Source organism: Salminus brasiliensis, chromosome 1 (assembly GCF_030463535.1).
Source record: "Salminus brasiliensis chromosome 1, fSalBra1.hap2, whole genome shotgun sequence".
In the NCBI taxonomy this organism is placed as follows: Eukaryota; Metazoa; Chordata; class Actinopteri; order Characiformes; family Bryconidae; genus Salminus; species Salminus brasiliensis.
The window spans coordinates 72,321,063-72,335,332 of NC_132878.1; the positions used below are offsets into that span (position 1 = coordinate 72,321,063).

At 38.5% G+C, this 14,270-nt stretch overlaps 1 protein-coding gene across 6 annotated transcripts in view; it reads left to right on the forward strand.

The window, feature by feature from the left end:
- Positions 1–793: 793 nt before the first annotated feature.
- Positions 794–14,270, forward strand: part of neto1l (neuropilin (NRP) and tolloid (TLL)-like 1, like) — a 105,212-nt gene continuing 91,735 nt past the window's right edge. For all 6 annotated transcript variants that reach the window (XM_072688638.1, XM_072688632.1, XM_072688637.1 and 3 more), the window contains exons 1-4: positions 794–1,753; positions 4,885–4,938; positions 5,025–5,159; positions 7,063–7,311. In XM_072688638.1, coding sequence (XP_072544739.1) covers positions 1,726–1,753; positions 4,885–4,938; positions 5,025–5,159; positions 7,063–7,311 — 466 coding nt within the window. In that variant the 5' untranslated portion in view covers positions 794–1,725. The remainder of the gene's footprint in view (positions 1,754–4,884; positions 4,939–5,024; positions 5,160–7,062; positions 7,312–14,270) is intronic.

Sequence of the window (14,270 nt, forward strand, 5' to 3'; positions counted from 1 at the left end):
TATGTTTTCTACTTTGCTTTGTCTGAAAGGTTGTAAAATGAAGGGTGGACTGACTTTGCTCAGCACTGTAGAGTCAAAAAAATGAAAGTCAGAATATATGCAGTTGAAGTTGCCTGACAGCTGTTGAAGTGGAGGAAAAGTGACTGGTTGACATCATTCGCAAAGCTTTGTGGGAAAAGTGGTGTATTCCCACCACCATTGACCTCTGTCAGTTTTTAAAACATATTTATAATTTTAAGATTAATCTTGTGACTGGCTGGTTTTTCTTTTAAATAAATAAATAAATAAATAAATAAATAAATAAATAAACAATTATATATATATATATTACTCAATATCGCATCATTCAGCGGTATCGCGCATTCCTATTAGCCACCTGTCAATGTCAGTGCAGTAGGCGGGGCTACTGTTGCCCAATCCTGGCCCACGAGGTGGAGTACTACTCCAATCCAAGCCAATCATAGCACAAGGGGCGGAGTCACTGCTAACCAATTCCAGCGCGAGGGGGCGTGACATTGTTCGAATACGGGTGTAAAAAAAACAGCGTGTCGCGTCCAGCTCAGCAGTTCGCGCTGCAGGTGCTGCCGAGAGCCGCGTGTCTCCTCACGTCTTTCTTTCTCTCACTCTCTCTCTCTCTCTCTCTCTCTCTCTCTCTCTCTCTCTCTCTTTCCTTTCTCTTTCGCCTCTTCCTTTCACTCTTTCTCTCGCAGAGTGTTTACCTGCCATTTCTCCTCTCCTCGCTCTCTCTCTCTCTCTCTCTCTCTCTCTCTCTCTCTCTCTCTCGCTCTCTCTCTCTCTCTCTCTGAGGTCCCGCAGTCTGGCCGGGCTCCTTGAAGCAGCAGCATCATCCACTTGATGCAACAGCGTCTATAGACTGGATTGCTAACCCACGGACAGCGGGCAGAAGTGTGTGTGTGTGTGTGTGTGTGTGTGTGTGTGTGTGTTTTCCTGCTTACTGCTGCATCATACTGGGGAGGGGGGCCACAATGAACTCGGAGGGATTTGAACAGCCATGAAAGCATCAACTGCTGTCAAGGATGGAGGTGATGACTGAACTCTTGGGCTGCTGACTGCAGGCTGATTGCATGGGGGGATTTTTTCATCTTCTGCACTGGAAGAAAGCAACAACATAAACACGTTGTTTGTTTGTCAGTTTGTTTGTTTGTTTATTTTGTCTTCATGCTGCTGAAGTTGGCTTGTGCTGTGTCTGCTGCAAGCAAGTGAAAAAGAGGAAAGAGGAATGAGGCATGATCTGGCCACGGGTGTGCACGGATTGTGAGGATTGCCCCTGAAAGAGAGGGAGGAATTCTTTCCTCTAATATTTATTTATATATATAATGTTGGCATCGTTCCCTCTCTCTGAAGAGTGAAGAGTGAAGGTCCATGCCCTCCACGCAGCGGCAGAAGCAGCAGCAGAAGGATTTGGGAGCGTTTGGATGGATTTCAGGCTCGTGTTTTAAAGCCCAGCTGCTTTTATCCCTGGCTGGAGAGGAGTTGGGCATCTCTTTATGGAATTTCCTCCCCCCCTGCATCAGAGCAGCCCCTGCATGAAATCCCTGCGCTGTGTGCGGCGATTCTGACTCCACGCTGCCCCCCCCCCCCCTCTCTCTCTCCCTCTCTCTCTCTCTCTCGTCACTTCAGCCCCATCGTCGCTCGTTTCTTCAGGAAGTATTCCCTTCTAAATGGAATTAGTTGAGGTCGAAGCCCGTTGTGAAAGGAACAGACATGGTACATGGGCGCAGTTTCCTTCACGGTGAGTCCAAACCCCCAGCTTAACTTCTCTCTGGATTTTAGGAAGTGAGTTATAGGCTACTGGCAGCTGCACGCTGCTTTGTGCCCGAAGATGCTGCATATCCCTGCTGACCGGCTTAGCTCTTGACCAGCCTGGGGGATATATGCCTTCGTTGACTTTAGAGGTTTTAGCCGGTCTACAAGCCAACCTGACCAGCCTGGCCATCCTGACCATGATCTCTATAGTGGTCCACAAGCATAACCTGACGCTGGTTGACCAGCATGAATAGCCGGACCACGCAGGTCCACTGGCATGACCCACCTGGTTGACCAGCTCATTGCTCTTCTTTTCAGCATGAGCGGCTTCCTGAGCAGCCTAGACCAACTGAAGCCAGCTGCCAGAGCTGGATTTGTCATCAGGGATACATAGATACTGACATTGTATGCAATGTAGACACTGATGTTTTATGCGTGAGGTCCCCACGTGTTATTCAGTATACATTTTTACCTGTGAGGTATGCTGACCTTTTTTTTTTTGTGCTGCAGATAAGGCATGATTACTGTTTTTAGGTCTGAAATGCTCTTTCACTTTTTGTTTTTACTTACTTTTGACTTTGTACTATTTTATGTTCTGTATGTAAACATCAACATATGTTATTCAAGGGTTTGTGTGATTTTCGCACGTAAGGTAACTGATGTTTTTCGTGTAGGCTGTCCAGGCTTATTTACACGTAAGTAACGGGAGAGCAGGACTCAACCTAACTCAACCTAGTGAACAAGTATTTCTGCAAAATAAATGTTTTGTTTATATGGAAACAACATTACCGTCTTCACTACAAATATAAATGTAAGCGTTGTTTCCAGGCTTTCCAAGCTTTACAACTTATCTCATGGGCAGGGTTAGCTGTACCAGACTGAGGGGTGAGAACACAATGAGTTTAACACACTTCTATGTTGTTTGAAGCAGACAAGCTATCTGACTTAAATACATGAAAATATCTGCCTGCTAATAAATCTAATCAGTGAGAAGAGAAGAGGCTGCTGAGTCAAACACTGACACCTTTACTTTACACCACAAAGTAGAACAGCAAATATCAGCCCTGTGAAACTCAGCCAGACTTTAGCTCCATTCCATCTACAGCAACTTTCTGATCAACCTGTCTGATCAACCCATCAGCATCAGCTTTTGCGGATGTACTAATATATGGGATAGAGGTCTCTCATTGTGTACTTTGGCGGTCTTTGTTATAGTTACAGTGTGTTAGACTAACCCTGCTGTGCGGAGGCTGTACTTTAACCTGGTTAGCTAATAGTGCTCTATTACAGCCACCAAGAGGGAACTCCGTGACATCTGCACACAACTCAGCCATCAAATACACTTATTAAGATAAAAGCTACATTTATGGTACAGGAACAGTCTTTGAGTGTATCTAGAGAAACATCGGTCCAACTGCTGTGAAAATTGGCATGTGGCGTTGCTATGGGAACCAGGGAAAGTTACTAAAAGAAGGATGTTTTGAATATGAGGTGCACCGGTACGTACAGTAATGCTTTTGGTTTAATGGTCTAGAGGTTCCAGAGATATTACTCTTGTGAGGTAGGCTGGCATTTTTCTTGTGCATGAGGTGTAGTTGTGTTTTTATGTTCGAAGTATAGTGACCTGTTTTGCAAACCTTACAAGCAATGAAAATTAAAAAGCGTTTGTCACACTGGTAAACAGCCCTAACACTACAAAAGGGGATATCTAGGCTTAAGTGAAATCATCTTAAGTCTAGTTTAAATATTTCATTTCTAAGTTTGAGATTTGCTGTAAGAACGTTGTCACCTAATTCTAAGCATTTTCTACTTGTGTAGAAAATTCTCTGTTCTGTACCATGAAGCCGTGTTGTATTCCGTAGATTCTATCTGCCAATGGAATGGAAGACGCTGTTATTAGATAACAAGTTAAAATGTCTAGAAATAAGTTGAATAATCTTAGAATTCTTACTCCGGCCTTATGATTTAACTTGCTGAGACTTTATTTTTTGCAGTACAAAATGATAGTGGCAACAGCCTTGCTTTTTATTGTCATAAATACTTGACTTTCTACATGTTTACTTTGTAAGCCAAAAATTACAAAGCCGCTCAACAACTGCATGTTTAACACTAATAGTGTTGCTTTAACACGGGCAAATTTACTGTGTAAGAATGCAGTTATACTAAACTGTATCGTATCTATGTATCCTTGATATAAAAAAAAAAATCTACCTCAAGACAAGCTTTTTCTGGCAGCTGGCCACTCGCTGAGATACTATTTTTTTGGCAGTGCATGATAGTGGCAACAGTCTTGCATTTAACTGTCATAAAAACGTCACTTTCCACATGTTCACTTAGTAAGCCAAAAATAAGCCGCTCAACAACTTTGTGTTTCACGCAATTGGCCGTTTGGGTGTTTTCACACAAGGATTAATAGGATTATCAGCTGGACTTAGAGAGGAGGTTTCGTGGAGCTGAAACTCGGGATCCCTGTCTAAGTTGAACTTGCGTCTTGAGACTGTCCCCCTCACACAAGTGAAGTGAAGTGAAGCAATGGTTGCTTCTCTGTACTCCTCACAACTCTTGCAGAACTTAAAGCTGTGCATGGTGAACATATATAAGCAATGCACCGATATGGCAGCTGTGGGCCAGTGCCGATATTCAGTATTGCACATTTGCATATCTGCAGATGTTGACACATAAACATATCTATAATGTAGAATGTGATAACGATATTATTGTGCATCTCTACAGAGACAGACACCCCAGTGCTGAATAAACTCCTACAGCAAGACCAGGAATGAACACTATTGGAATTTATCCAACTGTGGTTGGACTGTGGCTGTGTAATCACTGTCCACTGCACACTAGAACCCTGTGCAAACCCTGTGTTTAAAACATGTCCTCTTTTATAAGTGTTGTTTATAAGCAGACTTTTTACTCTACTTTTCTGATCTCTTTGGAAATTAACCTGAAACGAGCCTCATAATAAACCCAAAATTGAGTTCCATCTTTCTGAGCCGCAACCCAGCACAGCACACATCTATTGATTAACAATACAATACTCTTCACAGGCTTTTTATGTGGATTTTTCAACTGCTAATAATTCTCTCTTTTTGATATTAAATTCTCTCACAGTTGTTGCAAGTCTCCTCATACTTGGGTTGTCTGGGGCAACGAAGAAGGAAGCAGGTAATGTGGGAGCTTCTTTTGCTTATTTTCTCCTTTTTTGGTCACAACTTATTGTCACCGATGTTTGATTCTGCTGCTTCTTTCAGTGAAAAACAACTCTGGGGTGCAGCCCGCCGGCCAGTGCGGAACGTGGGTGAAAAATCCAGAGGGAGGGCTGTTCACATCTCCAAACTACCCCAACAAATACCCCCCAGAGAGAGAGTGCATTTACATCATCGAAGGTACGGTTTCATTTTCTTCAGCAATAGATAAAAAAAAAATGATTTAAGCAAATATGTGCACACTAAATGGACAAAAGTATCGGAACACCTGCTCATTAATTGTTTCTTGCTTTTCCTGCTTTTTGTTGGAGTAACTCCAGTAGGAGTCTCCACTGTCCAGGGAAGGTTTTCTACTAGATTTTGAACTAGATTTTTGCACTATCCATTATTCCAGAGAACATAGTTGCACTGCTCCACAGCTCAATGCTCTTATACTCCTGGCATTAGGCATGATGCCAATAGGTTCATGTTTATCTGCTCCAGAGAGTCCTATTCTATTGGCGGTACGTCCCCGCAGGGAATGGACAAGCTGTGTGTGAATGAACTTAAAATTCATTAGAGGGGGTGTCCACAAACATTTGGACATTTGGATAGTATGTTGTGTTGAACACACAAATAAAATGAAAAGTCAACTTGAAACAAAAACATCGCTCACATTGAGCACATCAGATATAATTATTAAAACATTTTGTAATTATACATGTCAATGTAACACCTTTTTAAAGTCACCATGCACCAGAGGGCGGGGCAAAATAATATCAAACAATAATACCATGTTTTACTTCCTCTGACCACCTCCTCCTGTTCTGGAATATGCTCAGCTAGCTCAGAGACCCTTGTTGATACTGTGTTTTGCCGACAGAAACACAGCGGTGTGGAAGGAGAACATGCAGTGATTTCTGATTTCACTCCACTTGTGTGTTGGCTGATATCTGCTTATTTCTGGGTGATTTTACTTCAGTATTAGCTCTAAATACAGGCAGTATTAGTCATGTTATGCAAGCAAATGTAAAACCTGCTCTTTACTAAAAGGAGCCACAGCAGTGGATCCAGAACATGACTCATTCAGGTGTATTTGGCCTTTACATGCAACAGACTAATCTCTGTATAGAAATTAAAATAAGCTGTTATTTCTGGGTGGCTGCTTAATTCCATTTGTACCTGCTCGTATCAAACAAGTAAGCTGTGAGTAAACAAGTAGACAAGTAAACAAGTAAGCAGGTTAAAGTAATTTGATATACACCATTTAAAATGTCCACATAAATAAAACATATTAGATCAATGTGGGGTTGTTATTCAGTGTAATTGAATTTAGGTGATAAATGTGCTATTTAAGTGGAATGTTGTACACATTTCAACTACAGATTTGATTCTTGACTTAAATGTTTCTAAGTGCAACCAAAAGCGGCCAAAAGTCTAATATAAGTCTCTAAGTCTGCATTTTATCACTTGAGAATTTTCTCTGAAATAAGACAAGTCTAACCTTGTGAACAATTAATTCATGCTTTCATAATTACTGAATAGGACTGCCATACATGAAATTCACATCCTGTACAGAGACACACTGCTGTACATTCTATTAAATATATTATTTTTTATTGTCTTTCCCTTTGCCTTTTTCCTCCTTCTGTTTGATTCCTGTGGATCTTTTACAAAAGTCTTAACATTGATTTTAAAGATTAAAGAACAAATTTCTAGACCACTATTAAAGCTATTTCTAGACTAAAATGAATATCCAATCATGAGTTATCATTTGAACTTCAGTTTAGTCCACGACTTGGCTTAATCCAAGTCCTAAAATCTGAAATCTAAGGTCATACATTGTCAGGAAAACACACACACACACACGCATATATCCAAGCGGTGAATCTGTGTTGTAAATGGTGATATATATATATATATATATATATATATATATATATATATATATATTTTTTTTTTTTTTTTTTTTTTTTTTTTTTTTTTCTGCAACCCTGAAAATCCCAAGATTGAAAATTGACAGCATGTATTCAGTTACAGCTTAAGTGTTCCCTGTAGGTCTGAGTGATATGTTTGTGTTGTGTGTTTGCTCTTGCTGTTCCAGCTCCCCCAAGACAGTGTATTGATCTCTTCTTTGACGAAAAGTATTCAATAGAACCTTCATGGGAATGTAAATTTGACCACATTGAAGTGCGGGATGGTCCCTTTGGCTTTTCTCCAATAATTGGACGCTACTGTGGCCAGCAGAGTCCCCAGTACATCAGGTCGAGCGGACGCTACCTCTGGATAAAATTTGTTGCGGATGGTGAACTGGAAGCCATTGGCTTTTCGGCAAACTACAACTTCACAGCAGGTAATGTATGATGTTTATGTCATTTCTTTCTGTCTGTTGCATTGCCTGCTGCTGTGGCTTTATGGCTGTAATTTACACACTCTATTAATTTACTGATGTCAGAGGCGTCAAGACAGCAGCTCAGTTTATAGCCAGACTGATTCATTAGAACGCATTGAAATGCTGTGATCTGGCAGCTGCTCTTTCGACATATTGGACTCACGATTTGACTCCCTGACCTCTGGGGCCGTCCCACTGCACACTGTCATGAATTCCAAATGCAATCAGTAACTACTTGTTAGAATCTCTGCCTCTTGATTTTGCGCGTTGCCTGTATCATGCGCCATATGTGCCATATATATCCATTAAAGGGATACTCACTCCAGCTTCTTTGACCTAATCTGTGTCTGATGCAACTGTAGTGAATGGGTGTTTATAGCTAACAGTTTTTATCATGTTTTCCTGAATATAAAGAGAATAAGAGAATATCATAGAACAAAACACATTTATAGTAGAGGCCAGTGAGCAGGTGCTGAGGCTGTTGGGTGATATTCTGCAGTCTTCGTAAAATATCCCAAATGTGAATTTAACTCCTTTCAAAAGACATTTTTGGAATTTCACAATCTTGTGCTGCCTCCTGTAGTGTCATCAGATGGTCAGACCTGTTAAGAACAAGAAAGAACTGTTTCCACTTAATGCTGTGAATACTCTCATGTTGGTAGTCAGTGCTTTTCCCGTTTTCTGCTAATGGCTGGCTGCATCTGACTTCTTAGTTTGACTTCCTTTACATATAATTAAGGGGATTTTTTGCTCAGAACCTCTACATGGCAATTAAAGACTTGGAAGGTCCTGGAAGAAACCGAGAACCATTTAGACACCTCGAATATTTGTGCTTGTAGATTATAGGCTGCATACAATTGTCTTCACCATATTTAACAGCAGTTATGTCCAAAGAAACCCTAAAAACATCACCTCGTTTTTAAATGCCATGAAAATACATGTATTGAAGAATTCCACATCAGTTAAAGTAATCAGTAAAAAATGCACAGCAAATAAGCAAAATAAAAAAATAATCACAGAAGAAATCATTGTGAAACCAGATTCACACCATTAACCATTAACCAGACCCACTTCAGTAACTACAGTGAAAACAGATCCACACTGGTAATCATAATGAAACCAGATCTCTGTCAGCAATCAGACTGAAAGCAGATCCACACCATTAACTACATTAATATCAGATCCACACCAGCAATGACTCAGAAATCCAAGCCACATCATTATTCACACTAAAACTGGATCCACACCAGTAACCACACTGAACCACTGAACCATAAATTACATTAAAACAAGATTCAAACATATTAATATTCAACTAAAAGCCAAACCACACCACTGAAACCAAATCCAAATCATTAACTACACAGAAACCTATTAGAATAATGTCATGTTATTGTCACATTATTGTTGGGGTAGCAGTTTTCATTCTAACTGTGTTTTGTTCAAACCAATCAGCTAATTAAGCTTTTTGACCCATGAATTGATTTAAAATACAGAACAATCACAGATAATTTTCCTAATTAAACTGGCTGAACACTAATTGTTGTTGCATATTATCAGCATAACAAAAGGATAACAAACATCATGTTTGAAGTATAATATCTGTGGAGACAATTATATAAACCACTGGAGAAATTTTACAATTTTGGATAGCTGAATCAGTCAGGACTGATGAAACTCAAGTAAACTCAATTACAAGTAAACTCTTGCTATTTGCTATTTGCTATTTGGCACACACACACTACACGAGATACATTACATTTACCCATTTAAAAAGACAACACTGTTAATAATGTAAATGAATGCAGCTATTTTGTTCAGTTGCCCAGATTCGCCTAAATAAACAAAACTACTTCCATGAAAAAAACATTGGATCAGTTTTAATATTAATAACAGAAACAAAAATGTGGCATAGTGCCACCTCTAATAGTAGATGTCTAGTAAATGTGAGTGTGTTTAGAGATCTAACTCCTCCTTTTTTAATCAGTAGGCATTTAATATTCAATCAGTATTTACTGTAGGCAGCGAATGTCACATCTATGGAGCAGATCTTGTCTGGATCAGGACAGCTCTTGACTTCTTTATTAATAATGCAGAACACTTGCGGGTACAAAGTGTTGGAGAATGTGGTGGGAGACTCTTGATGGTTTTATGCCCAACAGACGGATGCGTTGGAGACTGGGGTTTCAGAGCACACTGGCAGATAAATCCTTTGTTTTGTTTCTACAAATAATTGCTCATAATTTACCTTTTTAATTGCCATTAATTGCAGATAAAACATGACTAATTTGTCACTAATGATGTGACTAATATTTGTCTAATCACAGTTTTGAATGTGAATCATTAAATCACTCTCTGCCTTATAATCACATTGTCAACAGTACACTGAATACACTGAATTTATGTGGAAATAATTTAGATTAATTACAATAATTACACTAAGAGCAGGTCAACACCATTAATTACACTGAAACTGGATCCACAACACTAATCAAACTAAAACCAGATCCAAAAAAGTATTCACTCTGAAACCAGATCTTTGCCATGAAACACACTGAATCCAGATCCAAACAAGAATTCACACTGAAATCAGATCTTTGCCATTAAACACACTGAATCCAGATCCAAACAAGAATTCACACTGAAATCAGATCTTTGCCATTAAACACACTGAATACAGATCCAAAACCGTATTCACACTGAAACCAGATCTTTGCTATTAAACACACTGAATCCAGATAAAAAAACATATTCACACTGAAATCAGATATTTGCCATTAAACACACTGAATCCAGATAAAAAAACATATTCACACTGAAATCAGATCTTTGCCATTAAACACACTGAATCCAGATCCAAAACCGTATTCACACTGAAACCAGATCTTTGCCATTAAACACACTGAATCCAGATCCAAAACCGTATTTACACTGAAACCAGATCTTTGCCATTAAACACACTGAATCCAGATCCAAAACCGTATTCACACTGAAACCAGATCTTTGCCATTAAACACACTGAATCCAGATCCAAAACCATATTCACACTGAAACAAGATCATTGCCATTAAACACACTGAATCCAGAAAAAAATATTCACATTGACACCAGATCCAGACCATAAGATTCATGAAGCACCTTCAGAATACAGATTTTATGTGGTAGATCTTAAAAAGCCACTTTCATGAAAAACTGTTGAAATTTAAGGCATAAAGAGAGGTTGGAAAATGGTTGTGTAGAGACATATTATGACCTACACCCTTTCAATGATTGTAGGTGGACCTATTGGATGTAGGACATGGACCCTTTAAAGAGTTCCTTCACTGTGCCTTTGACTGACACGAAAAGACGTACAGAGTGTAACTGTGTAAGCTAATTTGTATTGTTAGACACAAACCCAGCAATTACAACAACTCACAAAGGCATGACACACTTCATATGCCTCGCTGCCGTAGTGTGACGATTTAGTATGGTCTATTTGTAAACTGTTATTTCAGATTGATTCTCTGCATTCCGAGTTAGTATCTGTGCTAACTCTGTCTGAGAGAGCTTTAGGGCGAGAACAGCTGAACCGAAACATGTCTGACGTTAACCTTAAGATGTTTGATGTTAAAGATAATGAGAATCTTTATCTTCTAGAGTCTCAGACGTCTGTAAAGATTAGAATAATCCCACATCATTAAATATTGAATTATTTGTAATACTGCAGTAAATATTTGCAATAAAACTTAACAGACTTATTATTCAACTGTGAATACAAGCTAAATAATAATAATAATAATAATACAACTGCAGACCAGCCTATTACATATAAAGATTAGAGTTACATCAATGGTTATACTGCATGATTGAGGAAAGATTGTGTGGAGCCATTCAGAGAGAGAAAATAGCTCACCACTGAAGGTAAGACCCATCTACACTGATCTCTGAGAGATAATGCAATTCAGTCCAGCCTTAAATGTTGCGAGGTCAGGCAAACATGATCCCATTCAATTAGAGTGGTATAAATATTCAGCTATAATGAGAGACTGTAACACACACCTCAGTTTATATCACAATACCTACATTTAGAGTGTTATTAATATTCAACCCTAATGAGAGACTGTAACACACACCTCAGTTTATATCACAATACCTACATTTAGAGTGTTATTAATATTCAACACTAATGAGAGACTGTAACTCACACCTCAGTTTATATCACAATACCTACATTTAGAGTGTTATTATTATTCAACCCTAATGAGAGACCATAACACACACCTCAGTTTATATCACAATACCTACATTTAGAGTGTTATTAATATTCAACCCTAATGAGAGACCGTAACTCACGCCTCAGTTTATATCACAATACCTACATTTAGAGTGTTATTAATATTCAACCCTAATGAGAGACTGTAACACACACCTCAGTTTATATCACAATACCTACATTTAGAGTGTTATTAATATTCAACCCTAATGAGAGACTGTAACTCACGCCTCAGTTTATATCACAATACCTACATTTAGAGTGTTATTAATATTCAACCCTAATGAGAGACTGTAACTCACACCTCAGTTTATATCACAATACCTACATTTAGAGTGATATTAATATTCAACCCTAATGAGAGACTGTAACTCACACCTCAGTTTATATCACAATACCTACATTTAAAAACTACTTTAGCCCTCAATGAATTATTTAGTATCTACTAAGACTGTTGTCCCTAGAGTTTCAAAGGTTAAGTATTATACCAAATCCTTGCTATAGACCCCAAAGTCACGATGCTCTGCGTCTTTTTTCTCTCTGGAGGTGCTTTTCATTCATCTGTTCTGCCATCTGCATTAGCATGTGTTAGCACTGGCGGTACAGCAGCAGATGCTGGACTTTTTTTTAGTGAGGGAACATCAACTGAAGTGAATTCGTGGACTTTTATCTCACTAATTATGGAAATCATATGCCACAGATATTCTTTATCAGGAGCATGGATGCTGTTTTTTGGGTTCTTTTTACCGGAGGCTGTGTGTCGCCCATATTGAACAGAAGTGCTGTAATTTTATCACGACCTACAGTAGAGAAGGGAACATATGCCTTAACTATTCATCTCTAAGAGATCACTCTAGATAAGTCTTACCTTCAATGGTGAACTATTTCCTCTCTCTGCATGCAGCTACACTCTTCTGTGCAATCATTCCTCGAAGCCTCTGCCATGCAGATTAGGCTCCAGTGCAGCAACTAGAAAATCTACAGTACACTAGCCTGTATCATCACCAAACATAGTAAAATTGCTCCTCTTCATCTTACAGATTCTAATGTGGGATGGATTAAGATAATCTGCACTTTCCACACAGTTTCTCCAATTATTTTAGTGAACTTCAGGTCAGAAATAATCTAAATAAAATGTAATGCTATTAAAGGTTATAATATTTTGGGTGTTTTGTTCTAGTTTGACCCTTTGACCCACCAAAAGTAGTAGTAGTAGTTTAGGCCATGTGAAGCCATGTTGCTCTGAATAAAATAAAAGATTGTAGCTTCTCTCATTTAAACACTGCATTTAAAGTAATAGCATTAGCACCTTTGACAGACTGCACTAGAGCACTAATTTGTCTTTGGAGTTGAATTTGAGCAAATAAGATATAATAAATAATAATAATAATAATAATAATAATAATAATAATAATAATAAATAAATATAAACATAATAAAATATTTTAGTAATTTTTCAGCCTTCATTGAATTACAGTCTTTGCCATGGCCAGTTTAACTGAGGGTTAAAATAAATAGGGTGTAATCAGGTTCTTGATAGCTGGACCATTGAGCCCTGGCAGTAAACACATGAATCTTTTACGCAGTTATCTGATGCAGAGAGTGATGGCTATGCTTGGACAGGGCGGAGAGGGATGTGCTGGTATGGGCGATCATGGTTCTGCCTGAATGAAATACAACGGCAGCTTTTAGAAACCACAAACTACCATACATCTTTAGACTGTGTCTGCAGTGGCTGTACAGTCCTATACAGGAATGTTGCAGTGTGTATCAACTTGAATGTGATGCTACTTCCATATTGAATATATATAACATTATTTCTTGAATGTTTCGAAATATTTCAAGATCTAACAAAACACATAGATTCTTATTTACTGTGTTTCCTTTTGAACAAGAAAACACATGGATAGTAACATATCTCACAAATACACACAATACAAAAGTGCAAAGCAACACATGGTAGATATGATATGATTATATTGTGACATCCTAAGTTGAATGATCTACAAATAATTCAGAAATATCTGGATATAAGGTAATATAGCTTCAGTTGTTTTAAACAATTTTGTTCTCTAATTAATTTACGAAAAAAGGAAGATGGAGAAGGTGTCGTAAACTCATAAATAACTGAAGATTTTGGGTGCAGATGAATATTGATGGAAATATGGTGGGTACTGATGAATATGTATAGGAATAGGTAAGTATAGATGAACATGAACGGGAATAGGTGGGTACAGATGAACATGACTGGGAATAGGTGGGTACAGATGAATATAGATGGGGATAGGTGGGTACAGATGAATATGACTGGGAATAGGTGGGTACAGATGAATATGAATAGTGATAGCTGGGTATAGATGAATATGAATGGGAAAAGGTGGGTACAGATGAATATAGATGGGGATAGGTGGGAACAGATGAATATGAATAGGAAAAGGTGGGTACAGATGAATATGAATAGGAAAAGGTGGGTACAGATAACTATAGATGGGGATAGGTGGGTACAGATGAATATAGATGGGGATAGGTGGGTACAGATGAATATAGATGGGGATAGGTGGGTACAGATGAATATAGATGGGGATAGGTGGGTACAGTCAAGTCAAGTCAAGTCAAATTTATTTGTATAGCGCTTTGTCGTCACAAAGCAGCTTTACATAATTAT